The following is a 25,562-nucleotide window of genomic DNA, read 5'->3' on the forward strand; positions in this document are numbered from 1 at the left end:
GCTCAGCCGAGCTTGGCCACCAAAAGAAGCAAGCCACCCACCAGGAAACATGGGCAGAGGGAAGATGGACGAGGCAGCGGCGGAGAGGATTCGCAGGGCCAGGGGAGACAAGGTACTGTACATATATACTAGGGGGTCCACCTCAGTTCCTGAGTTGCGCCGAGGTGAACTGGCTCGCTCACCCGCGGGCCAAATAGGACGAATTCGCGAGGCGGGCTTCCGTCGCGGCCCGGCAGAACAAGGAGAGCGGACCGGGCAAGTCCGGCAAGAAGGATGGGAAGAACGGTAATGACAGTCGGAAAGAGGGTGGAGGGGGCGGCTCACAGAAGTGATACGGGGTTAGGAGAACGGGGGAGATAGTTTATGGTGGTAAATTTTTGGCAAAATTTTTTTTGCTAGACACTTTTTGCCTGGTCTCTTGGCGATGCAAGACGTATGTGTGATGGGTGATCGTTTACACAGTCCTTTGAAGTTTTACGGCTGTTGCTGTTCCAGCTTCCAACTTCCAGTTCCCATTGTGTCTTGGGGGTGTTGCGGCTCAGCGCCCACATTAAATCTAGTGTATAATGGATGGGACGGAATCCATGACGGGATGGAGGCGCGGGCGGCAACGGCTCGGAAGCTACCTTCTAAGGTAGAAGGAGAATAAGTGAAGCTACTCAGGTGCTGTCCAAACTTGTTTGGCCCACGAGAGCTTTAGCCTCAATGATGTAATGGGCAACTCGGTACCTAAAGTACCTACACTTTGCAGTCGAGTGAGTCCAAGGGATGCACGGCGCTAGCAGCTATCAGTGCCGCTACTGCGGCTAGACAAGGCGCTCTCACGTGGGGAAAGTTGCAGCATCTTCCAGTGGAGTGCTGAATTGGAGAAGCTGCGATCCACATCCACAACTCCACTACACACACAAGCATCCAGCCGGGCTCGTCGTCCGCTAACCTGGCTTGTTAAAGAGCGCTCTCAATACCCGACCTTCTCATCGTTGGTTAGCTGATTGAGAATACATTCGAGTTATACGGCGGCAGCTCTTCAGCATCTGGTTCAACTTCTTCGCTGGCTGTTTTCTTCCCTCGAATATACTCTCGGTCGCTGTTAGACTTCCATGTTGAGAGTCGAGACTTGACTTCGCCGGCTCTGCCATTCCCCGGTTCCTTGTATGAATGAGCCGTCATTGAACTGAAGTCTTCCCTATGCAGTATGCCCTTCTGGACGTATAAAGCATATCGACATGGATACCAACATCCAGCGCGCTCTCAACGACAAGCTTTATGATAAGCGGAAGCATGGCGCCCTCGAGTATGTGATCGTTTTGAAAACCCCAGTCATTGGACATTCGTACTCACATCGGGCTGTAGACTTGAACGGGCCATTCGTGACCTGGTGACCGCCAAGGACTACGCAAGGGTCCAGGCTATCATCGACCAGCTCTGCAATGAATATGCTTACGCCGTCCACCAACCTCATGCCCGGAATGGCGGACTGATAGGGCTAGCCGCTGCGGCTATTGCCCTCGGCTCCGTAAGTCTCCATTCTTCTCGGCCCCGCCTCCGCCTTACCCTCGCTGTTGCTGTTGCGCTCGCATGTTCGCCCTCTTCTTTCTCCGCGTGTGCTTCCCCCGTCCGTATAACACCGTGTCCCCATACTATACCAAGCCGCGTCATCACATGCGATGCACTGTACTCACTCACTCACTGTCCTTGCCACCCAGGAACTACCGAGATATCTCAACGTTATTGTGCCTCCCGTACTCGCCTGCTTTGCCGACCACGATGCCCGAGTTAGGTACTATGCATGCGAGGCCATGTACAACATCGCAAAGGTTGCGAAGGGAGAAATACTAATCTACTTCAACCACATCTTCGATGCCCTTTGCAAGGTACGTATTTCCCGCTCCTGCACTGCCTCTAAGGGTTCCGCCCGGCTCACTCGTCGACCCTCCGCTGCAGTTGGGCGCAGATTCGGAGCTGTCGGTAAAGAATGGTGCCGAGCTCCTCGATCGGCTCATCAAGGACATTGTATCGGAGTCGGCCGCCACCTATGTCTCTGTCTTGGAGTCGGTCCAGAGTGCCCATGACGCTGCCGGTGATAAGGAGCATAGCGACGATCGTCAGGTCGACCTTCCCACCGCTTTCTCCTTGAAGCGCTTCATACCGCTCTTGAAGGAGCGCATGTACGCTCTCAACCCATTCGCCAGAACCTTTTTGGTTGGCTGGATTGTCCTGCTGGACTCCATCCCGGACCTGGAGCTTGTGACCTATCTGCCCGAGTTCCTCGGTGGACTGCTAAGGTTTCTGAGCGATGCCAACAGAGACGTCCATGTTGCAACCCAGGGTTGCCTGGATAGGTTCTTGAACGAGATCAAACGCATATCTCGTGTCAAGAAGGGGATTGCTGAGAGTAAGAAGTCCAAGGGCGATGGGAAGCGCAAGCGAGAGGACTCCCTCGACAGCGGTAGCGTGCAGCCGGCACTTGAAGAAGGGGACGAGGTCGATTCAGCTGCCGCGGACGAAGAGGACGATGCGAGTAGTGAGGATGACTGGGTCCCTGGACAAGATGTGCAGATCAACTACAAGGCAATCCTCGAGATATTGACCGCCACCCTCGACTCCCCCTTAGGTATGCCGCCGCTTGATTGACTTATCCCATTGGAACGCCAGATGCATGTTTGCTGAAACAATGTAGAGGAGGACGGTTTGCTCGAGTCCCTGCGCTGGATTGTCGAGTTTCTCGATATCTGCCCCGAAGAGGTGCTTCCCTTCACGCCCAAAATACTCGCTCATCTGCTGCCAGCGATGGCTAGCGGTGTCGAGTCGATACGCCAGGCAGCCGGGAGAGTCAACACCTCACTCATGGATTATGTCGTCTCGCTTTCCGACGAACCGGGGCTTCCCACTATGCAGCATTTGTCGCGGATACCCGGTCCGGAAGGCGTGTCGAGCAATCGAGCCTCGTTGTCAAGTTCCAAGGAGCTCGAGGTGCGGAGTCCTACACCCGCCCAAGGCAGGGCCATCCCAAGACAACCATCACCGGCGCCTTCTGCTCACACGGAGGCCGACCTTGATTACGCAGCCGCCGTCAACTCGCTGACCTTGCTTTTCTTGAACGACCACGAGGCCACTCGTGTAGCTGCGTTGACGTGGCTGATTATGCTGCATCGCAAAGCTCCCCGTAAAGTGTTGGCCTTCAATGATGGCACTTTTCCGGCCTTGCTCAAGACTCTCTCAGATCCCGCAGAGGCCGTCGTCACAAAGGACTTACAGCTCCTTTCGCAGATCTCGAGAAACAGTGAAGACGATTACTTCACAAACTTCATGGTTAACCTCCTCCAGCTCTTCGCTACTGACAGGAAGCTGCTTGAGACACGGGGTAACCTTATCATCCGCCAGCTCTGTGTCAGCCTTAGTGCCGAGCGCATCTATAGAACCCTTGCCGACTGCATTGAAAAGGAGGAAGATGTCGAGTTTGCTAGCATAATGGTGCAGAATCTCAACAATAACCTCATCACCGCACCAGAGCTGTCTGAGCTGCGCAAGCGACTTAGGAACCTAGAAACGAAGGTGAGCCTCGCCCCTCCCTCTCTCCCATACGTCCATCCCGGCCTACCCTTCCCAGGCACAATAAGGCTAATCATGAACCTTCAGGACGGCCAAACCTTCTTCGTGGCACTTTTTCGGTCATGGTGCTATAATGCCGTTGCTACGTTCTCACTGTGCCTGCTTGCCCAGGCTTACGAACAAGCATATAACCTTCTTCTGATATTGTCTGGCAGCCCCCTCCTTTGCGTCACACGGCTCGTTGGATTACTAACGTGCTTCTAGCGCTGATCTTGAGATGACGGTCAATATCCTGATCCAGATCGACAAGCTGGTCCAGCTTCTCGAATCGCCCGTATTTACATGTAGGTTCAGTTTGACCGAATTCATTCTCAGCTACCGCCTTAGATGCTAACGGGCACGCTGGTAGACCTGCGTTTGCAACTCCTCGAGCCAGAAAGATACCCACATCTTTATAAATGTCTCTATGGTCTCCTGATGCTCCTCCCCCAATCATCCGCATTCGCAGCCCTCAAGAACCGCCTCAATAGCGTGAGCTCGATAGGATATTTGCACATCGCGCCCAGACCGTACGTCGTTTCCCTTGCTCCTCACGCGCCTCACCCTCGAAGGCAATCGCCTACTCTCTCACCCACCCATTCCTGCGAGAAATATAACTCAGACACTGACAGCTTGACACATAGCAATGCGACGACGCCAGGTAGTTCGAGCTTTGATAGACCTAACAGACTCAAGGGCGGCCGCGAGGATGGCATTATTCGCTGGAACGAGCTCTTGGAGAAGTTCCGCAGCGTCCAAGAACGAGCAAGACGGGCCCAGCGGCCAGGAGGCGACCTCGACCACGGGCCGACTTTTGGAGTTGGCGATCTGCGCCTTAGCGACGGGCTCGAGATGAAGGCAAAGGATGCGTCTCGTCCCCCGGCAAGCCAGCCCATGCCTGCGAAGGATCCGCCAGCACCCGCCGCGCCTGTTGTGAAGCCGCGATCGGGGCTGGGGAGGCAATTCGGGAGACTCGGAGGGGCGGTTTCGGGGCGAGGAAAGCGGAATCAACAATAGCGCTATCCCAGGCGATTGTCGATCTATCAAGTGTAGCATACATAGTCCTAGTAATATTTGGAACGTAATGTAGACTTATTAATCCCGGTCTTGACCTGGCTTGCCAACAAGCACGTGTATTGGTACCAACACGTGCCAATCATCGCGTCGGTTTCCTCGGCGTCTCCCGCTCGACGAGGCCTTCAAAGACGGCGTCTCTCCGCTGGGTGATACGCGCGAGCTCGTCGCGCAGGCTCTCCAGCTCCCGGCGCGCGGCGTCGGTGTCGGGGGGCAGGCCGCGGAACGACCTGACCCTGGCGTCCAGTTCGTTGCGCAGGGCGAGCAGATCCAGGTACTCGACCTCCTCGCGGCGGACCTGCTCGACCGTGGGGCTCGGGCCGCCGCCCACGGCGGCGGCGAGCGAGGCGACGCGGTCCTCCAGCTCGGGCAGGCGCGCGGCCGCGGCCTTGAGCGCCCGCTGCACGTCGAGATTGTTCCGCGCCAGGTCGGCGGGGGAGCGGTAGGCCTCCCCGCGGAGCTCCGAGGCGAGGGCGTGCGCCCGCGTCGTCGAGGCGTCGACGTGCCGCCGGAGGGAGGCGACCCGCCCGGCGGCGCGGTCGAGCTCCAGGGTCTGGGATTGCAGGCGAGATAGCGATGAGGCTAGCGAGGGCGCGTCTGGGTACGCGATGCCCAGCTCGACTGCCGTGCTGGCGAGGGCGTCTAGAGCGGAGCGGCCGTCGCGAGAGAGGCTGTCCTCTATGGCGTCGAGGACGTCGTCGAGGAGGTTGGCGGCGGAGGAGGGGGCGGAGGGATCAGTCTCGACATCCCGATCCCGGTCCCGGTCCCGGTCCCGTGCCGCATCCCAGGCCTCGGCGTCGCGGAGGGCGCAGGCTTCGGCGCGGGCGAGCAGGTCGCGCTCCTCGTCTGCGGGCTCGTTGAGGGCCACCAAGGCGAGGAGGGCGCGCAGGGTGTCTGGGTTGCGCTCAAAGGGCGGCGGGGCCCGGCCTCGGAACCGCGCGGCCAGCCAGCTGTCGACAAAGTTCCAGTCCTTGGCGGCGCTGGCGGCGGCGCGGGCCACGCTGGGGGAGAATATTGCTGCGTTAGGGGGGAGGTGGGCCATTGGTTTTATGAGGAGATGGGTGTTGTGGCTTTCTTTTTTCTTTTTTTGTTCGTTTATTATTGTTACTTATTGTTGGGTGTTGTAGTTGTAGAGTTGTAGAGTTGTCGGCCAACGGGCAAGCTGTGTTTCTTTTGTTGTTTGGTTGTCGGATATGAGCAGGTGACCACAAGAGACAGGTGCGTGAAAGGCCAGATTGATGATGACGGAAACTGGATTCACAATTGGTGTTGTGGCCGGTCCTTCTTTTGTTACCAGCTACAGAGAGTCATCCCATATCTTGAGTGATGGCGGTGGTTGAGGTCAACATCAAGGTGATATCCATGTATGGACTGCTTATGTAATAAGAACTTACACGAATTGGCACGCGTTCGTCAGAGATACATGTTCACCTCCTTTCAAGAGCTTACGGGTGAGCTTACGGGTATCCCACAGACAGACGAAACTGTCCTGGCACAAGTAAAGGAATGAGAGATGCGCAATGCAAACGTTGCGGCGTGTTGACCGCAAAAAAGGTATATTCCTAAAAAAGTATCTGCCCCGAGGACACAGCAGAAGCCAGCTGCATCCATCATCCCAAGGTCTATCCCATTGTAACACAACATGTTGAGCCTCGTTTGACGGCCTGACTTCTCTTGACGACTTCAACGGCGGGATTAGCCAGGCGAAGTGTCCTTAGCCCAACGCCCATTAATTAAGGCTCATGGCTTGCCACTCGTCCCCCATTTCTTGACCATCTCCGGCTGGGTTGAGGAGCACTCAGAGGCCCTTGGCGGAAGCGTCCTTGTACACACCCTTGGTGTCGAAGAGGATGACGTTGCCTGCTTGGTCGGTCATGGCGGCGACGTTTACCGGAACGCCCTTCTGGACGTTGGCTTGTCTCTTGATGAAGTCTTGACAACAGGTGTCAGTCCGTATGTACAATCTTCACGAGCCATATCTATCTCCTGTGCTTACCGTTGTGCTCCTCAGCACTGATGGCGAGGGCAACGCTGACGAGAGCGAACAGGCTGATGAGTGTGTACTTCATTTTTGCGGATTGTTTGGGGATGAGTTCAACTCGTGTGGGAGACGGAACTAGCTTTGAGAGTCGGCCGGCGACGAGACGTTATACCTGAATGCAATAAAATAGAGGAAGGCGAATGGAATGAAGAGGAGAGAACAGGAGTCAGAGGCCAACAGGTTGGGGGGAAATGGTATTTGTACCACTCCTCCTGCCGTGGGGATCCCGGGTTGGAGGTGATTGATGGACAGGCCTCAAAGCTTCAGCCGAAACGAAGCCGCGCAACAGATCGTCAAAGAGTTACCATACTATCCCTACGATTTGACGCCATGCATGAGAATCCCGACTGCCCCCATGCTTTCGGACGAAGACTGTCACTGGCCAGCCCTCATCACGAAGTTGGTTATGGGGGGTGAATTGAGGAAGGAAGGGTGGCTGAAACTCGGGAAGACAGCTTCCAGCCGAGACTAACAGGCATTGCTGCAGGAACCCACGCCAGTGAGTTAAGCTTGTTCGGTCCTGAATACCTGACAGCGAAACAATCCAGCAATGATTTGGGGTACGAGGAAGCGACGTGTTCTGGACCGCCAGGGGTTGAAACGCGCATTGTGACGGCGCAGCCGCTTAAATTTACAGTGGCCCCCGCGAGCCAAGCACAATCCCTGAACTTCGCCTGGACCTCAAAATGTGAATGCAGGTTGACGGGAGTGTCGGAGCACCCTGTCTGTCTTGGCACGCAAATCAGACAAGTTAGACAGCCAGTCCGTTTCCAGTCTTAATTGAGATGATGTCTGTGAAGCTGCAGGTTTCTGATTCTCTAGGCATGGGGCTGGTTGCACGTGATCAGGCATCCAGGAGATGGTAAAAGGTAAGGGTGCAGATAGACATGGTTGACGTATTATGAAGGAAAAATTGTACTTGATGCGAATCGACTCGGTATTTTGATAAGTGCTCCTTTGGCAGAGACATGTGTCATAGTTGATTGTCACCTAGGTGGTGAGGAGAGGTGCCTCCTCATATCATTGAGGCCACTCAGTCCCATCGAGAGCAGTTGCTTTGTTTCTGCTTATCGATAAGGAACAAGCTCAGCCGCCCCTCCAACTAGGCAGGTAACTTGGGCTTGGCAACGGACCCCACCAATTTTTGTACTTCAATTGAGGCTTGACTCATTTGTTTCCGAATGCGACAGAGCGTTATACGATATACCAGCCGGGTTTGCTTGACAACTCTAGCCTAGGCCATAATATCTTAGCCAATTACTCACCGACTACTCCTTCCATGTCAGGCAAGCAAGGTGCTAAGGGCGCTGCTGCCGGCAAGGGCAAGAAGGGTGCCAAGGGCGCCGCTGAGGAAAAGACCGAAGATGTCCTCCAGGCTGTTGTACGTGATCCTCTTATGTTGCCGCGCCGATCCTCCCGGCCTCCTATGCTGACAAGTGATCTCCCATCAGATCCTAGCAGACTCATTTCAGGATAGATTTAGGCCATTCACACTCGAGAAGCCAAGAGTGAGTTGCTTCCCTTTGCAGCGCCTCCTATCCTCGAGATGGGCCTGCTGACCGCCCTCACAGTGTCTCCTACCGCTGGCAAATACCCCTTTAATCGAATATACCCTCGAATTCCTTGCCATGAACGGTGTCCAGGAGGTCTTTATATATTGCGGCGCCCACACTGAGCAAATCGAATCCTACATCCACGAGTCCCCGAGGTGGAGCCCTACCGGCAAGCTCTCGCCTTTTTCTTCTCTCGACTTCATCCGGGTCTCAGACGCGCATTCCGTTGGTGACTTCCTAAGGGACCTCGACAAGCGAGGCCTAATCGGTGGCGACTTTGTGCTTGTCCACGGCGACGTGGTAGCCAACGTGCCCCTAGATGCCGTCCTGACGAAGCACCGCGCGAGGCGCGAGGCCAACAGGGACGCCATCATGACCATGGTTTTGCGTTCGGCCGGGGAGGACGATCACCGGACAAAATCACACGGAATCACGCCGGTATTCGTAGTCGAGCCATCCACTAGCCGTTGCCTGCACTATGAAGAGTTGCATCCTCTGCAAAGCGATCACTACTTATCATTGGATCCTACAATTCTCGACAATGCCGAATTCGAAGTCCGGAGCGACTTGATCGACTGTGGGATCGACATCTGCACACCGGACGTGCTGGCATTGTGGTCCGAAAGTTTTGACTACGAGTTGCCTAGGAAGAATTTCCTGCACGGTGTCCTGAAAGATTGGGAACTGAATGGAAAGCTAATACATGCAGAAATCCTCACCGAGGGGTATGCCGCACGAGCTCACAACCTCCAACAGTATGATGCTGTGAGTCGTGATATCCTTGGCCGTTGGACCTACCCCCTAGTACCGGACTCCAATCTGGTTGTGGGCCGTTCGTACAAGTTGTCAAAACGAGGTGTGTGCCTCGAGGATGGCGTGCTGATTGCACCAGACGCCAACATTACGAAGTCCGTGATCGGTAGGGGGACACGCCTCGGAAATGGCAGCACTGTGTTAAACAGCATAATTGGGCGGAGGTGCACGATTGGCAAGAACGTCAATATTGAGAACAGCTACATCTGGGATGCTGTAGTCATCGAAGACGGTGCTTCAGTGCATCGCTCGGTGCTGGGCAACTCAGTCATCGTAGGGAAGGCCTCCTCCATTCCAGAGGCATCACTTCTTTCATTTGGTGTCCATGTGGGAGATGGAATCCAACTAGCCACTACTCCAGCCCCTGTGCTTTCCCTGGTCGCCGAGGATGGGAAGCCCCTCGAGACAGACACCGAACTCGTCGGCCAGGCTGGAAGAGGTGCGCTCTACAGTGGCCTCGTCGACGACGACGAGGAAGAAGAGGAGAACGTGGACGAAGGTGATCCCTCGATTCTACAACGAGGCCTCATTTACTCCCTCGAAGGCCTCAACCTTTCTACGTCCTCCATATCGACCTTCGCCTCGCACGATTCCGCCGACTCGGACGAAGTGGACTCGCAAGTTGCGTCGCTCCAGGCAAGGGACCCAAGGAGCACCCGCAGCCGGCTCTCCTCGTTCGCCTCGTTCGCCTCGGACGACTCTGGCGCCGCAATCACAAAATCCGGCGCATTCCACGTGGACGCTGTCAACGGCCTTCTAGACGCCCTACGCGCCGACGACACCTCAGACTTCGACTCGGCCAAGCTCGAGTTCATGGGCCTGCGCCTCGCCAACGACGCCTCGGACCAATCCATGCGTCGGGCCGTCGCCGTCGCGTTCGTCCGCCGAGCCGCCGAGCTCCTGACCGCGGAGCACGGGGGGCTCGAGCCGACCAAGGCGGCAGACCGAGCATTTATGGAGAAGAGAGGCGCCGTCAAGTTCATCAGGGAGGTCGGGATCGGCGGGTCCGAGACGGAGCAGGTCGAGTATGCGCTTGCCACCCAGAAGGCGCTGCTGGGCGTCAGGGGCCTGGAGGCGGCGCGGGCGGGCACGCTCCTCGCGGCCATGCTGCAGCAGCTGTACAACCAGGACGTCGTCGAGGAAGACGCGATCCTGGCCTGGTGGGCTGATAGGCGCTCCTCCGAGGGCGACAGCATGGGCGCCGTCAAGGAGAGGTGTCGCGTCCTTGTCGAGTGGCTGGAGAATGCGGACGAGGAGGACAGCGACGAGAGCGACGGTGAGGACTAAATGGCGCTTGGAATTGGTTAGATGGCCGTCTTAGATGCCTCCGATGCCGCGGGACTGGCGAATATAGCAAGTGGCCCAATGTAAAATCACTCTGGCTCCATCTTAGTGGAGTGGCTTACTCTTAAACCTGCTGGCTTGCTTGATATTAATGAATCCTCGATTGGCCACCTGTGACAGTGCATATATTATGTAGATATCTACTCGGCTGTCGTAAAGAATCACACGCAAGTCATCACTTGTTTTGGGCGGACCTCATCTGGCCAAGAAACGTGATGTCTCTCCCCAGAGCCGTTGAGTTCGTGCCCGCAAGTATGGAACGTCAACTACACCTCACAAGCCACTGCCGCACCAAACTAAGATGTGAAGTTCGTTACTTTGTATCGAGACCGTATTTGTATTCGATTTCCAATGGGTCCTCCCACCCGACACCGATTACCATGTATTATCTATCCCCTAAGGGTCCAGCAATTCCACTGGACATAAAAAAGCCAAAAACAAATCAACCCCATGTAACGGACCCGGAGTCCTCCGGTATCAAGTGGAAACCCGAACAGACTACCTATCCTGCCGAGCAGAACAAAAAGAACGGGGTTTGGACAAACTAGCATTATGTTTAGGGCATCTTTCCAGCCTGCCTGCTTTTTTTCCCCGGCATCTCTGCCCTAAGATGCTCTACACCCCGTGGTATGTATTTCCGTATTCGTATGCAAGAATCGTTGGCCGTTTATGGTCATGGTGACGGCGGCCCCTACCCCTTTTTTATTTATTTAGTAATAATCACAGAGAAGCCATCAACCCAAGCGGCGCAGGATCCGGTCACACCGCAGATAGTGTAACCTCTAGGGGGTATCAGAGAATGCCTGCGAACGGAGGGAAAAGGTTAGTACGGATACTTTCTTCGCCTTTCTTTTTCGCAAGCCTGATGCATGCAGCAGGAGGAGGGATGACGCTTACGCAGAACCGCCGTGCGTGTTACCAAACATGGGAGATCTCCTCCCCAGGCTCGTCAGGACCTGGATACCATCGATCCAGAAGCCGGCTCTGACGAAGAAGCCGGTGATGTACTCCCCTCGACGGATATCTATAGCCAGGGCAATTTCTGTTAGCGTGCCCAATCTCCTGGAGCGGTCCGGCCCAAAAAGAGGTTACTACTGACCCATATCGAAAGCATCTCCGCCCTGTTTCCCTCCCCTCTTCCCAAACAGCTGGCGAGAGCCATCGTCGTAGACAAACTCGAGCCCGTCAACGGCGAAGCCGTGGTAGAAGATGATGCGCGAGAGAACCCTGTCCTGTCGCACGGAGCTCGTGAACACCACCTCGTGGGGCTGGCTCCCCTCCATCTTCGACAGGCCGAGCTGCTTGCCCCGATAGGCCGACTTGCCCATCCCGGGAAGGTTGCTGGGCAACTTGAAAGATGCCTCCTTCGAGCACGACTTCTTGAGGTCCTCGATATCCAAATTGCCGCCACCATGCGACTTGATAGACACCCTGACCATCCCTCTGCGCTTGGGTTCGGGCAGCCGGTTTCGCAGGTCGGCCTCGGTCAAGCATAGCTGGCGCTGGATGGACCCGTTCTCGGCAGGGTATTCAACCCACGTGTGGCACACGTCATCCCCTTCGCCGTAGATCTCTATGTAGGAGATTCCGGTCGCGGCCGTCACCAAGAGATTCCCCGCCTCTACCGGCCACGCCTGCACGCTGTCGTCGGGATTGAGCGGTGGGTCGTTGGGCAACCGGAAGCATTGGTGGCTGCGGAACCGCAGGCAGTCTAGACGATGCCAGGTACACTCGTCTTGCTGGGAGACGTTGCCGCCCTTTGACTTTGTCCTCGTCGAGTAGGCCTCGCGGGTGACAAATGTCCGGTTGAAAGTGACGTAGTCCCTGAGCATCACTCCGCTCTCCCGGTGGGGTAGGCCGAGCAAATGTCCCGTCTCGTGCAGGTGAGCACCAATTCCAATGTTGGCGGCTTCCCAAGAGCTTCCAGCATCGTTGCAGTCATTGCCCACATGGTTGGTGTCGGTCGGCGTGCAATCATTGAAGGCGGGCACCACCTCCTCAAAGCTGGTGGGGTAGCTCTGCAGGCAGTGTGACCCGAAGATGGCAAGCTGCAGGTCCCCCACGCATCCCCCCAGTGCTGCATGACCGGTGATGGTCCTCGAAGCTGTGTCCCAGTGAGAGTCTAAGAGGAGGACGGACACGTATTGTTTCTGGCCCGGAAGCGGTTTGAAGTAGTCCTTCACGGCGTCGGCAGCGATGCCGTAAAGGGCACCCTTGTCGGTCGCCTTGGGGTTTTGCTGTGCTCGGTTTAAATCCCGAAGCTCTGCGACCGTCTTGGTCGAGCGGATTACATGTACGCGGGCCTCGGCACGCATCATACCAAACTCACGGTCTCGCTGGTTGGTCGTTCCTGTTGTCCATTCCTCCTCAAATCGGAAGACCCGTCTTCCAAACTTATTCCGACACATCTGCTCCGCAGTGAAGGCTTGCCACAGGTAGGCGGCCATGCGGAACTTCCGAATCGCCGTGTCCAGCCCATTGCCTTCTCGCTCGACACGCGCGGGGACAGCATCGAAAGTGCCCGGTGAGTCTTTTCCGAGCAGGATGGCGAGCTGAAGGGGCGGTGAGTTTGTCGGGTTGAGCATGTGGATGGTGAGGTAGGAGGCGTGGATAGGATTAGAAGAGCCGCTGTTGGCAAGCTTCGGGCTGGAGAAATCAAATCGTATCCTGTTGGCACCGGGCAGCATGTAAACCAATGCCTTGAAATGTGAGTCGTTAACCGGCCAGTAGGTTGGTGGGAAACCATCGTCTAGCCGGCTGATGGTAAGGTTCCCGTTGAGAGACTGTTGCGACGGATCGCCTATTGTCCCGTACACGAGGAGGATCTTCTGGTAGACCTGCACACTGTTAGTTTGTCTGATGTCCGGCGCGCAAGGGCGCAGCTCCGAGATGATCGGATGAGCGGGAAGCGGGCGCAAGAGTAAACCTCAGTTTAACTCACCCAGGAATTATCCGACACGTTGGTAATGCGCGGAGAGTAGGCCGAGACGGGCAATGCCGGGCCCCGGCCAGCCTGGACTGGTGACCCCAGGCCGGCCATTCCGGAAACGCTGTGCCGGTTCGTGCTGCCGTTGGTGACTGATTGCAAAGTAGGTCGTACAGGGGTGGCGGGAGCGTCCAATTGATCCTTCAGCTGCAGATTGATAGCCGAGTCGGACTGGTGAGCAACGGATGGAGGGGTTAGAGAGCCGGCGGTGGGAGCCGTGCCATTGCTGCCGTCGCTCGAGGTATCTGTGGAATGGTCGGTCCTGAAGCTGGCTCTCGATCGTCTTCGTAGATTTTTAAAGTTGAAGATTGAGGGTGCCATGGTTGGTTTTTTGGGGTGCAGGGATCCGCTAGAGGACGACTTGAGGTTCGTTCCTCTGCGCGGTTCGAATTGACGGATGATGGCTATATTGCCATGAGAGGCCAAGACGAGTGAGTGTTAGGCAGGTAAGGTAGCAAATGCAAACTGGCCACTAGAAAAATGAAGACAAAAGCAACTAAGAGGAGACAGTGATCAAGAAGGAGTGGCTGTAAGTAAAAGATAGGAGGATAGGTAGGCAGCGCAAGCTTGTCGGAGTCGAGGCAGGGTATTATTCCCCGGTCTGAGGTGGATCTATTGCGGGTTTGTCGTTGCGATGACGTATCCTCCTCCTCCCTCTAAGAAGACAGCTTCGGATTTGTTAATTGGCACTTGGCGCCTATTCTGTACCTCCCAGTACCTCCTAGTACCTCCGGGTTGACAAAGATACCGAAAGCAATCGGCAGGCTACCAAGAGCGGCTTTTGTGGCAGAAAGGCGTCGTTGGTTAGATTGTTGAAGTCGTGGCTGGTGGTGGAGCAGCTTGTTCCTGGACCTGGAGTTGTAAGGATCCCATCCATCACTGCTTGGTACCTATAACCGCAAAAACTCAAACTTGGAAGCAGTGGCCACGAAACTTGGAAATGGAGGAATGAGGAGCCGCAGAACAGGACCAGCTCCTGGAACGTGGATGATTTAATTAATAGATGATAGAAGTCTCATCGGGACATGTTCATGTTCGTAATACGAGGAGACAAAATGGCTTAGAGAATTAGCGGCCCCTTTCTGGCGAGATCGTATTCAAGGCCGTTCGAATAGGCATGGCGCAAACGCCATGTGGCGTTTGGCCTACCGCCGATAAGAGCTCTCGCTTCAGCCACAGAATGGATGGATCGCAGGAAGCTATTCGCTATAAAATAAGACTTCCGGATCTGTCGTCATGACCAATGATATCACCTCGAATAACGCCACTGGCCGTGGTCGAGAAGCGATGTCCGAGGATAACTGGAAGCTACTATGCAGTCCACTACTTAATGGACGACACCTTTGATACCAACACCGGAAAGACGAATATGTTGGTCCAATCCGCGTTTGATGATGGCTCACTGCTCTTATAAAACAGTACCACAAACAAAACAACAGAGGGATGGAGATCATGGTTTCTTATCGTCATAGCGTCGCGTCCGTTGCTATGCACTGGAGACGGATGCACTGGTGTGTAAATACCTAAGTACAGTACGTGAGTACCTAGCCCCGTTACCGTCTTGTAGGGATCTAAATTGCTCTGCGGCACGGCTTCGCTGTCGGCATGTGATTCGTCGCAGCCAGAATTCAAGAAGTCTGTTTCCAACGATTGCCAGTATCCACGAGTTCAGCCGCCTGCCGTTTTTGCGCCCGTGCGAGTCTCTCCTATTTTCTTATTCTTTTCTTTTATCCCGTTCATTTTTCTTCTTCGGTTTTCATTTACCCACTCCCGTCTCTCAAAGGAGGGAGGTTGGGCGAGATGGATCAGATCAACTGGAATCATGGGAAAGCTTACATAGTAGCTCGCCGTGCTAAGCCTTCATGCTGTAAGCCATCAAGTCATACGTCCTGTTGGAGGTAGGTAGGGCAATCGGCACCTGTGTGTACCCTTAAGTTGGCAGATGTCCTCTGTACGCATGTACCTAGGTAGGTATGTATGCATGTAGGTACACCACGGGGAAACCTGGTCGATGGGGTGTCATGGTCGTGCTTATTCAGGCAAGGCGTAAGCTGCAACCCGGGCTGGACTGGGATGTTAAGAGGTCTCTGTTTGCTTTGCTGGGCCTGTAAATTAGTGCCAGTGCACCGCTTGTCGGCGGGCCAATGCTACCCACTTGGACTGGTTTCCACAGGAATGTCGAGTGGATTTTGCTCTCTCAGGCTGCGAGCCAGACTCTTGGACCTCACGACTCCTCTTCAGTCCAAAGTGCCAGATTCCTCTCCCTTCCTTCCTACCTGTACCGAGTCTGCCCAATTTCTATCTCCTCTCCCTTTTCACTTTCCTCGTTTTCCCCCGTTGATATACTTGGCCTCAATTCAGTTCCAAAGTCAGCAAAGACCGCCAATCTGGGCCCCTCGCCGTCGCTTGCAACTCCCTGTTGGCGCCCGCCACTCCCGAGTCTAGCAAATCTCTTAGCCAAGCCCACGGTGAAACCCACCTCACAACCTCACCACAACCAGACGAGACCAGAATAAATCTGCCGCCTTACTCGGATAACAGAGCAAGCGAACATGTCGTCGCCGTGGAAGACGCAGCCAGAGGCTGTAGCAGACAAGGTCCTCAAAAGGGCTGAAATCAGCAAGGTATGTGCCCCCCCTTGCCTCCCAACAACCCTCGAACCTCATCATCCCATGATGCTAACAAGTGTGCACCACCTTGATCTAGATGGCGCGAAGACTACAGAACCGTCTCGCACTTGCACAGTTCAAGACGAAGCACGGCTGGGAGGACCTCACACTCGACACCCTCGAGCCAAAATTCGAGGAGGAGATTAGGAGGAAGAGGCTTTCCGAAGGGGACGTTCTGTCCGACTCGTCTTCCAGTGCCTCGGACCTCCCTTACCCCACGAGAATGTTGATGAGCTCCCCTCTCAAGGCTCCCCTGTTTTCAGACGCAATTGGGTCTAGCAATGGCAGCACAGGCCACCGCAAGCGCACATACATGGCTTCCTTCGACCATGCGCTGTCAAGCCCGAGCAAGAGATTCCGCCCGTCGCCCACCGCACACAGATCCTTCACGATCAGCCATGCGACATGGAAGGACCATCACCAGCTCGCCCAGTCGTCGCCCATAAAACCAAGACGGCAACAGCACTTTACAACCTCTACCGGCCCCGATGTCTCCTTCTTCGCCAGTTCCCGTCAGGCTGGCCATGCCCGGAATTTACCCAACTACGTCGCTCGTTCCGACGACGACGATGGCGACGATGACGACGACCTCCTTCCTGCCCATTCCTTCCGCGCGAGTCATAGTCGCACATCGCCGCCTAGTACACCGCCGATGCGAGGTCGCAGCAGCCTCGCTCGCCGGAATAATAAAGATAAACAGAGCACCGCAGCTACCGGAACCAAGTCGGCCGAGGAAGGTGTAGACCTTCTCCTCTACCTCGCAGCGTCCCCGTCGCCAGCCAACAACCCCCAAACCAAGACCCGCATGGAGCCGCCTTCCACACCACCGCCCAGGAACAAGCTCGCATTGCCGTCCTCAATGATGACCACACCTGGCGGAGGCAATCCCTTCCTCAACACCCCCGGCTTGGGTTTCGACTTCTCTGACTTCGTCCACATGACTCCGAGTCCTGCCCAAAAGCCATGGAAGACGCCGGCCACGATGAATGGAGGCAAGACACCGCTCAGTCTAGCAAGGAGGCGACTCACTTTTGACGACATTCCTTGACTGGCCCTTGAGCTCCTTCTGCCGTTTCTTTCTTCCTTTTCTCCTATTGCTCATTAATTGCCTTGTGTGCTCTCATCACTGTCGATGTCCAGCAACTGTTTTTTCCAGCCTCGTCCCCCCCCCACCGTTATGTGGCCATTGACTTTACTATGTAATGATACCTGGCAGTCTATACTTGCATACACAACACACATGTCACTGCAATCATTCCGTTCCCTCTATTTTTTCTCTTGTCGTTCCCCTACCTCTACTGGGTCGTGTCTGTCCTATCTTGTTTGGAGAAATCGGAGTTTTGTTTGCAAGGGCAGCTCATTTTACTGCTTGCCTGCCTTGTTCAGCCAGCCACGGCTAGCAACTTGCTAATTGACCGGTCAACATGACTGGACCGCCACTACGGGCTCTCAAGGAGAAATGGGCACTGAGAGGGGGGTCGGTCGGATTCGGAATACAATGGTCTTTGTTTACGGTACTGGACGCAACCCATGCAGCAAGTACCTGCAGGTTGTTGGAGGGAGTTGGGAAAGGGGGGACGTCACGTCATGTCAGACAACGTGTGTGGTCAATGAGCACCAGAAACTGGTTGGTTGGTTCTTGTCAATTGGCATGGGTGTCGTGGGGTCAAATCAATTTACGCGTTACAGAGGGGGGGGAATGGGAATGCATGGACCCCGCAGTGACTGGCGCGAGTCGGGGGTCGCGACACGCGACTTTTCGTGTCGCGCTCTGTGGCCGCTTTTGGCACTAGTGTAATTATCGGATAGCCAATCAAATTCGCTATCGACGCTATGAAATGAGGTCAGCCAAAAAGTCAATTCAACTCTTTGCGCCATGTTTCTCGCTTGGCCTCAGGAGAGCAGTTTCCGGAAACAGCCAAAGACTGGGAGACGGCCGACCTACCTAAGGGTTTGGTCATAGTTGTTCTCCCGGGCGCTACACGATACGGGCGGATCTATCGGAAACATGTTCTCATCAACACGTAATTATCATGGCCCGAGAGGAGTCGTGCCGTTTTTTTGTAAAATGCTTTACCAATTGAACATTTGCCAAGCGAGTGTATGCCCATCTGCTGGGCCCCAAACCACGCCCCTGGGGGACTATATATGCGTAACCCCAATCTCCATCCAAGCTTGTCCCCCCACCTTTTCCCAACGTTCAGTCGTATCATATCTACACTGGCCACCAAGTGCAACCACCTCCACCGCTGTCCAGACCCGTAGAGAGAAGAGAGAGTTTGGTCTTGCGACGGTTGCTGAACCAGAATATTAGGTGAGAAGGTACACCTCTGCCACAGGGAAGAGTTGGACAGGTCTGGTAGAATCGGGACAAGACCAAGATGCCCTGCGGATAGAAGAATGAACACAAGATTAAACTCCTCGGCGCCGTACACCGTTGACACCTCGCCACCTAACTCCCTCCTTTTTCGCTGACCCATCCACCACCCCGTTTCCGTTCAGACAACGGAATGGGGTAAATGAAATAGAAAATAAAAGAAAAAAGGAGGAAAGGAAAAGAGAAAGAGAGACAGCAGGGAATTGCCCGTTGGATGCTAGTAGTAGCAAGCCATGGACCATCCCCTCGTCCCCTCGTCCCATCATACACGTCTTGGACCTCAAAGAACTTCAAGAGGCCAGCGACTTCTTCATCCAGGCGTTCGTAAATGCTCACATAGCCTTTCCGACACTGTTCACGCTCCCTCCGCTGTCCCTCCTTGGCCGGTTCCCCTTGGCGGCGTCCTTCTCGAGCCGGCTGCGCCAGGCCTGAGTAGGGCTCTCGCGCCGCTCGGGGGAGTCCCTCCTCGAGACGGCGGGCCCGACATCTGGGCCGGGGTCGCTCCAGTCGCCCATGCTTACTCCGCTCGAGTACTTGCTGCTGAAGCTGTCGGAGCGCGCGTGCGCGCCCGGCGGCCTGCGGAGCTCTCCCGTGCCCACGCCGCCGCTCAGTCGGCTCGTGCGCGCTCCGTCGCTGCTCCCGGCCGTGCCGGCCGTGCTGCTGGACATGCTGGCCTTGGCCTGGCGGGCGCTGGCAAGCAGCTCCGGCCGCTCAAGATCGAACGGGTCGGAGCGAAACTTGTTGTTGCGCCGGACGGTGTATGATTCGACGCTGGCGACGCTCTCACGGCCCAGTGTGCTTGCCGGCCAGTTTGGGTTACCGCTGACGGACTGGTTGCGCGATCGGCGTATGTCTGCAATGTAGGTTGACGGCTTCGGCACGGTTGGGCCCGAGCCCGAGATGGCATTGCTGTCCGAGAACGGGTTGTTGGGCTGAGATACCACCAGGGGCGCTGGCTTGGCCGAGCTGCGTGACAGAGCGTTTGCGTCACTGAAAGGATCATCCGGGTTGCTGTTGCTGTTTCCGTTGCTGTTGCTGCCGAAGGTGAGGTTCAATCCTCCGAGGAAGTGTTCGGCAGAACCAGCGCTGCCATTCTTGCGAGAGACGCTGGCCCGCCGGCGTTGGGCTTCCCGGTCTATCTCGCGTTCGTCCATGCCCAGAAGGGTCAGGAAGTCCGGCTGCGAGGTAAGAGAAGCCTTCTTCTCGCTCGAGCCGCGCGCAGTACCGAAGGGGTTATTCGCGCTGGACTTTTTGTTCCTCAACCGCCAATTGAAACTGACATCGGCGGTCAGTCGAGACCACCAATCGAGGAAGCGGTCTTTGGACGTGACGTCGGCGGCGCTGCCGCTCAGGGCCGAAGAATTGGCACGGCTGTGAGTACTGACGGGTTCCATGAACTGTGAATTACCACGATTCATATTCACCGAGGGCGCGTCGGTGCTGCTCCGGGTCACAATGCGGCTGAACCGGCCGCGGATCTTCATGACGTTATAACCAATTGCACTTCTGACCCTCTCTGACATGGGCGTGGGCCCGATGCTGCTGCGATTGATAACATATGGGCCTTTTTCGCCGGGTCCAAAAGTGTTGTCGATGGTCAAAGGCGTCAAGAGAGTGCTCCGGCGCTTCTTCATTACCCTGCGTCTCCACCACCAGACGAAGAAGGCGACGGCGCTGATGAGTATCACTCCGCCGATCACGCCGCCGGCCACAGCGACAGTCGACTGCACCGCATTGTTGTTCGACGACGGTACCGCACTGACGACTCCGCTGCTTGAAGAGGCGACATCTGTGGCTTGCTCCGCTGCGTCGTTGGATGCCGTCCCGATGGTGGTAAACAGGGGAATTGCATCCCCTGTTGGTGACGTCGCAGGGTCATTCACATCGGAGAGAGCTGTTACTCGGCCTTGAGTCGGCTGAGCTTCTGCCACGGAGGCTGTGGATATTATGCTGGTATCAGCTTGACTGGTCTGTATTCCAGACGGTAATGCCGTCTGTGATGCTGTCTGTAATGCTTGTGATGCTTGTGAGGGGCTTGCGACTGTGAATGTGGGGATGGCTGTGCTTGCAACGGGGGAGGACTCAGGAAGAGGCGTCGACACCAGCGCCTCGGGGGCAATCACTACTGAGGGCTGGATCTGTGCTTGGGAAGTGTTGCTTGTGGTAGAAGTGGTGGATGAGGCAGGTGTGTCACTTGTCAGGGAGGAGCTCGTCGTACTCGTGGAGCCCGTACCAGAAGTAGCCGTGATCGCGGCAGCGGTCTCTGCGGCGTCCTGTGCTGCGGCCGTGGATTCCGCCTGGGTGTTGAACGAGTCGTCGTTCCCGTTCGGGTTCGCATTCGCGGCCGCGTTCGCCACGTTCGCTCCTGGCTTCGGCACTGCCGTACATCTCCTCCCGTCGACGGTCGTCACGAAGGCCCCGCCTACGAGGTTTCCACTCGACATGTTGGCCCGACTCCTGTCTGTCCCCGACTCTTGAAAAAAATTCCTTTCTTATTCGGCGATTCCAGTCGCTGCGAAACGGAGGGAGGGAGGGAGGAAATTACAAAGGACAAGCCAGGGAAAGGGAAAGAAGAAACCGGCCTCTAGGGCCTTCGAAGTCACTGGGAGATCATGAACTGGATGAGAAGGAGGGGAAAGAAGAAGTTTCCTTGGAAAGGAACGAGAACAACACAACAAGATCACAAGGGGACGGCGGCTAAAGACGAGCCAGCGAAGACGATGATGCGGATGAATCGACGAAAATCAATGGAGAAACGGGAGAAGGGAAGATCTGGGGAGGTTGTTGACGGAAGTCCATCAGAGTCTTTCCGTTCGCCCCTCGAGCCGAAAGGGAGGTTTGGTTTGCATCACTGAGTGGAACGAGATGGGCGAGATGCTGAACCTGCAGGGCCCACGGGGGGCATTGATTCTCTGGCAGCATCAAGACTGATCATTGTTTGATACATGGGTGCGGCTGGCTGGGATTGGCTAGATTGCGCTGCCAACGGGAACAGATGTCAGAGAGGGACAGCCATGAGCCTCATCCAGGGTCTGGGACCTTGGGCGCTTTGATGTGCGGACCCCTGTCCTGCGACAGTCTTGAGGCACGATAAAACTTGGGTGGGTTGGCGTCTCCCCCTGATCCGTCCCACCAGCAGCGGGGAAACGACAGAGGAGGGGTCTCCCAGGGACGCAACATCGGCCCCGTGGATATTATTTGAATTTCCGAATGGAAGCGACTAGAAGCAAAACAAGAGTAATAATAATAAATGAGAGAGATGCAAGGAAGATACCTACAGAAAGTCCAATGGAAATTCGAAGGACTTTGGTGAGGGAGGCGAAGCGCCTCAGGTTCCCAGGCTTGGTTGAGGAGTAAAGCACGTGAGTCGGGACCTGAATGGACAGAGCGGGGCACCTTGCACAGTTTCGTCCCAGCGCACCTACCCCAACGGGGCTTACTGTGGTAGAGCGTAGAGCGATTGCCCTGAAAAGATCACTTGCCTCCTCCGTACCTTCAGTCTCTGGTAGTTACTTCTACTGTGGCAGTCTAGGACGGGCGACTCTTGCAAACTCTCTCATCTCAGAGCCGTGTGACCGCCTCTCGTAGCCGCCAACATGCAGAAGGCTTCTCGACTTTTCTAAAAGCCAAGCGTGGTCTAAGAAACTGGCCGGCGTCTGGCTATCCGGCGGCCTATTCTGCAAAGTCTAGCTCTGTTAAGTTTGTTTCTCCCTGCTAGATCTACGGGACATCAAACTCCATCAAGGACTATGACCAGAAGCCGGCCGCCAAGTCAAATCTTGTTCGGTAGCGAAAGTTATCAACATTGTCGACATTATAGAGGAGCTTTTCTGCGTATTGTATCTGGACTCTGAGCCGCGGAGCTGGTCGCGTGGAAGAGAGGTTTGAGTGTCGATTGGCATAGTTCGATCTAACGGCCATACATCAACTCCCTTCTCTCACCTAGGTAATGTAGATAGGTGGTCAAGTGTAATGCACGGCTTATGTACAGATAGAAACTCGCCTCTTCCCTCCGGGTCCTCATTTCAGGGTCGATGGCGCATCGTCTTGACAGGGTAAGGAAATTGGAGACCCAACCAAAATAGAATAGATTTGCTGGCCTTGCATAAAAATGGCAGCGGGATAGGCGAACGCACGGCCACTTTACCATCAACCTCCGACGAGTTCCTGTCACGACCAACCTCAAACAAGGACCGAGGAACAAGTTCGCCAACATCTTTCCCCCGCGCCTCTTCCTGCGAAGTCTGGTAGTGGTGCAGCTATTCGTTACCTGGTATTGGCTAGAGTTGCATCTTCCCAAGCGCGCTGGCCAGAACAAACCAGAAGCGGAGTTGAGGACAGACACCACTGTGGCAGAAGCTGGACTAGCATCTCTTCGGGCTCGATCCGAAATTGTCCCATCTTCCCAAGAATTACACTAGAGTGTCTGGGGTTTCTCAATTGAGACTTGGAGAGAACCACGTTGCATCCGTCCATCTAGCCAAGTTCGAGTCGTAACTATCTAGGGCTCAATCGTCACCATCATGTTTGGCAGCTTCGCCCACATCAGTGAGTTGCCAACCTCGATTCCTTTCCTTCCCCTTTTGCTCTTTGCCCTTCATTCCCCTCCCCCACCTCCCCGGCCAGCCCTTATGCAAGACATGGACCTGCCAAATTCTCTACCAGGCGCTATTGTTCGTGGCGTCTTGTAGTCCATGCTCGGGAGTCCTTGGGCCGGAGCCATCTTGGGCCGGTATCCGATCTGAATGTTATGCTATGCGGGGACTTGGCTGGATCACCCTCTTCCCGGTTCCCTCGTTTTGTGTGATCGGCTGCACATCGCTTGTTAGGTCACGTCCAGTCGGCCATGACAGCGTTCAGTCTTTTCATTTTGATTGAGAGTGACAGCTGTCATCTGATTGCTCGCTCTGTGTTTAGTCCCAGCTCCGGTTGACGCCGCCAAGCCCCCGCAAGACGTACCTCCGCCAACACCCATCAACTTCCCCCGTTGCCACCCCCAAGCGCACAGTCAGGATGGGCCCGGGCCAGAGCAACCTTTGGCCTTAACCTCCCTTCTACAGGGCATTGTCCGGCCCACTGAGGTTAGTCTGGCCCACTTCGAGGCTCTCGGTGTCCACGTGATCCAGGGAGCTTCCGCCGCCGATATCATCCCGGACCCGGCATTCATCCCGGACTTCGGTGCTTGGGATCAACTGTCGCCGGACGAAGCCCATTCAACCAACGAGTCAACGCGAAGACTTCTGAATGCTGGCAACTTGTCGCCAGGATGTCTAATCTACCTAGATCGCAAGCGCGAGCTGTCCATACCCAACGAGGCTGCTTTTCGCGCGGTGCGGAGGATTGCTGCCCCCAAGGGCCAGAGCCAGGCTCGTCTGGGAAATTCGTTTGAGTTCTTCCGCCACCTGGAGGTGTTCGCCTCGTTTTGGGATGACACTTCGGTGAGCAAGTCTGAGCGGGCCAAGCAAGATGCCGCCGAGTCAGGAGCTTCCGACTCCGCCGAAGCTGGAACGGCGCCGGTAGATACTCCGACGTGCTGGACTTTCTCCCGCACCGCCTCTGGAAATCAGATGCCCCCAGAGTACCGGCATAATATTGTGACTGCGTTCCTCAAACTCGTCGCGTATGACTTTGGATGCAATGTATCGGCGCCGCGAACCGAGCCGAGACTCTACATAACCTCCCCGGCCTCATCCCCGGGTGGTAGCCCTCCTGCTTCGTCAGGTTCTTCGGCGTCGTCAACGCCGCGGAGCTCTTATTTTTCTTCCGGCTGCACCTTTATCTTCCGAACTCCCAGGACTCGTGAGGCAGCCCGTGCCGGGATCGTGGAAGGCCCACTCGCCGCAGTTAGTGCTCGTCACACGACCTCTTTTCCGCCCCTACGCCCGGCTCCGGCAGCACCGACCTCGTCACCTGCTGCGGCTTCGGCGGCCGAGTCTCCGGGAGACATGTCGACGGATAAAGACTCGATTATGGACCTGGCCCGCGAGCTTGTCGCCGCGCTCCTGACAGCCCAGCACCGCGCCCGGCAGGGCAAGACCGAAAAGCGCATTGGCCAAGACGCCTGGTGGGCGACAAAGCGGCGCTGGGGCGGCGGCCCGGGCGGCCCTATCGGCCGCGAGATTGAGATGCAGTCGGGAGCCGACCAAACCATCGGTGACAAGGACGAGCCGCCAACGCCATTGGCCGCGTCATCCCCGGCCCCCCAATCGCCCTCCGCCGATGCACTGGTGGCGGCCGAAGGACCGGCAGCTCCCCGCCTCGACCTCCCAACGGGCCTGCGCCGGCCGTCGCGCGCCACCGACGTGGTTCCCCTGATGGCCAAGGGCCCGAAGCGCCTCAAAAAATCCGGCAACCTGCCCGTGTACGACAACTACAGGAGGGTGCGCCCGCCCGGCCCGACTTGGGACAGCAAGACCAAGTACGCGGCCATTGGGCGGCGCTCGGGCACCGACTACGATGACGTGTTCATCATCAGCTCCCTGTTCCACCACATCAGCGTGCTGCGGGTCCGGGTGCCCGACCGGCTGCTCGAGGTCCTGGAGGGTGCGAGCTTGGATGATTCTGAACCGGTCGGCGCCGGGGACGCTGAGGGACAGGGCCCGAAGAGCTGGGGTCGGTTGGAGGTCTGGAGGAGCCCGTGGTATGACTTCTTCAAGGTCGAAGAGCGCCTGGCGGCTATGCAGTTGATCTGGAGCATGATGGCGTACCTTATGAGGAAGGAGGAGGAGGCCGAGGGCGGCGAAGATGTGACAATGGAAAATGCTTGAGAGACGCAAGCAATCCGTCCCGGCTACGTCGTAGACGAAGGATCCCGACGCTTCGGCCAAGGGACAGACATGAGAAAATGTTGATGGCGGGCTCTAACGACCAGACGAAACACGGCAAAGATTGGCATTTGGATTTCATAGAGTCAGGTTTGCGCTAATAAACGGCGACTACGCAACTCTTACACTGACGGCACTTGCTGGTTAGTTAGCCCTTTTGACCCAAGTGATTGACACAACGCCGGGCCAGTCATGCAGGAGCAGTCAGCTCAAAAGCTAGCTCCTCCCAAGACCTGCCTGCAGGATCTTCGGACGGGTAGGGCTGGCTTCGGGATGTGTCACCTTTTATC

At 56.0% G+C, this 25,562-nt stretch overlaps 9 protein-coding genes across 9 annotated transcripts; 5 read left to right on the forward strand and 4 right to left on the reverse strand.

Moving 5' to 3' along the window:
- Window positions 1–49: 49 nt before the first annotated feature.
- Window positions 50–332, forward strand: QBC33DRAFT_559727 (uncharacterized protein; the record flags this gene model as incomplete). The annotated part of the gene is made up of 2 exons (XM_060429995.1): window positions 50–112; window positions 198–332. The coding sequence occupies 2 exons, from the start codon at window positions 50–52 to the stop codon at window positions 330–332; spliced, it is 198 nt and encodes a 65-aa protein (XP_060282619.1).
- Window positions 333–880: 548 nt separating this feature from the next.
- QBC33DRAFT_540925 (ARM repeat-containing protein) lies at window positions 881–4,696 on the forward strand. The gene is made up of 9 exons (XM_060428112.1): window positions 881–1,294; window positions 1,354–1,516; window positions 1,707–1,874; window positions 1,945–2,614; window positions 2,681–3,555; window positions 3,640–3,758; window positions 3,817–3,896; window positions 3,962–4,121; window positions 4,236–4,696. Exons 1-9 carry the CDS (start codon window positions 1,227–1,229, stop codon window positions 4,606–4,608), a joined length of 2,676 nt encoding a protein of 891 aa, XP_060282620.1. The 5' UTR covers window positions 881–1,226; the 3' UTR covers window positions 4,609–4,696.
- Window positions 4,697–4,747: 51 nt separating this feature from the next.
- Window positions 4,748–6,018, reverse strand: QBC33DRAFT_588499 (uncharacterized protein; the record flags this gene model as incomplete). Its single annotated transcript, XM_060431546.1, has 1 exon — window positions 4,748–6,018. The coding sequence occupies exon 1, from the start codon at window positions 5,705–5,707 to the stop codon at window positions 4,748–4,750; it is 960 nt and encodes a 319-aa protein (XP_060282621.1). The 5' UTR covers window positions 5,708–6,018.
- Window positions 6,019–6,463: 445 nt separating this feature from the next.
- QBC33DRAFT_559730 (uncharacterized protein) lies at window positions 6,464–6,734 on the reverse strand (the record flags this gene model as incomplete). The annotated part of the gene is made up of 2 exons (XM_060429996.1): window positions 6,464–6,597; window positions 6,662–6,734. 2 exons carry the CDS (start codon window positions 6,732–6,734, stop codon window positions 6,464–6,466), a joined length of 207 nt encoding a protein of 68 aa, XP_060282622.1.
- A 1,118-nt stretch (window positions 6,735–7,852) lies between these two features.
- On the forward strand, window positions 7,853–10,532 carry QBC33DRAFT_540931 (nucleotide-diphospho-sugar transferase). The gene is made up of 3 exons (XM_060428113.1): window positions 7,853–8,087; window positions 8,158–8,214; window positions 8,278–10,532. The coding sequence occupies exons 1-3, from the start codon at window positions 7,986–7,988 to the stop codon at window positions 10,357–10,359; spliced, it is 2,241 nt and encodes a 746-aa protein (XP_060282623.1). The 5' UTR covers window positions 7,853–7,985; the 3' UTR covers window positions 10,360–10,532.
- A 511-nt stretch (window positions 10,533–11,043) lies between these two features.
- QBC33DRAFT_98288 (putative peptidase family-domain-containing protein) lies at window positions 11,044–14,162 on the reverse strand. Its single transcript, XM_060433222.1, has 4 exons — window positions 13,358–14,162; window positions 11,516–13,253; window positions 11,314–11,440; window positions 11,044–11,219 (listed from the first exon to the last, which is right to left on the reverse strand). The coding sequence occupies exons 1-4, from the start codon at window positions 13,721–13,723 to the stop codon at window positions 11,123–11,125; spliced, it is 2,328 nt and encodes a 775-aa protein (XP_060282624.1). The 5' UTR covers window positions 13,724–14,162; the 3' UTR covers window positions 11,044–11,122.
- A 1,354-nt stretch (window positions 14,163–15,516) lies between these two features.
- Window positions 15,517–17,307, forward strand: QBC33DRAFT_98272 (uncharacterized protein). The gene is made up of 2 exons (XM_060433221.1): window positions 15,517–16,026; window positions 16,109–17,307. The coding sequence occupies exons 1-2, from the start codon at window positions 15,955–15,957 to the stop codon at window positions 17,117–17,119; spliced, it is 1,083 nt and encodes a 360-aa protein (XP_060282625.1). The 5' UTR covers window positions 15,517–15,954; the 3' UTR covers window positions 17,120–17,307.
- Window positions 17,308–18,780: 1,473 nt separating this feature from the next.
- On the reverse strand, window positions 18,781–20,892 carry QBC33DRAFT_453344 (uncharacterized protein; the record flags this gene model as incomplete). The annotated part of the gene is made up of 2 exons (XM_060424679.1): window positions 18,781–20,408; window positions 20,643–20,892. The coding sequence occupies 2 exons, from the start codon at window positions 20,890–20,892 to the stop codon at window positions 18,781–18,783; spliced, it is 1,878 nt and encodes a 625-aa protein (XP_060282626.1).
- A 1,716-nt stretch (window positions 20,893–22,608) lies between these two features.
- Window positions 22,609–25,384, forward strand: QBC33DRAFT_540951 (uncharacterized protein). The gene is made up of 2 exons (XM_060428114.1): window positions 22,609–22,996; window positions 23,366–25,384. The coding sequence occupies exons 1-2, from the start codon at window positions 22,972–22,974 to the stop codon at window positions 25,213–25,215; spliced, it is 1,875 nt and encodes a 624-aa protein (XP_060282627.1). The 5' UTR covers window positions 22,609–22,971; the 3' UTR covers window positions 25,216–25,384.
- The last annotated feature ends 178 nt before the right edge of the window (window positions 25,385–25,562 follow it).

This window comes from Phialemonium atrogriseum (genome assembly GCF_030411735.1).
Source record: "Phialemonium atrogriseum strain 8032-3 unplaced genomic scaffold QBC33scaffold_15, whole genome shotgun sequence".
NCBI classification, from domain to species: Eukaryota; Fungi; Ascomycota; class Sordariomycetes; order Cephalothecales; family Cephalothecaceae; genus Phialemonium; species Phialemonium atrogriseum.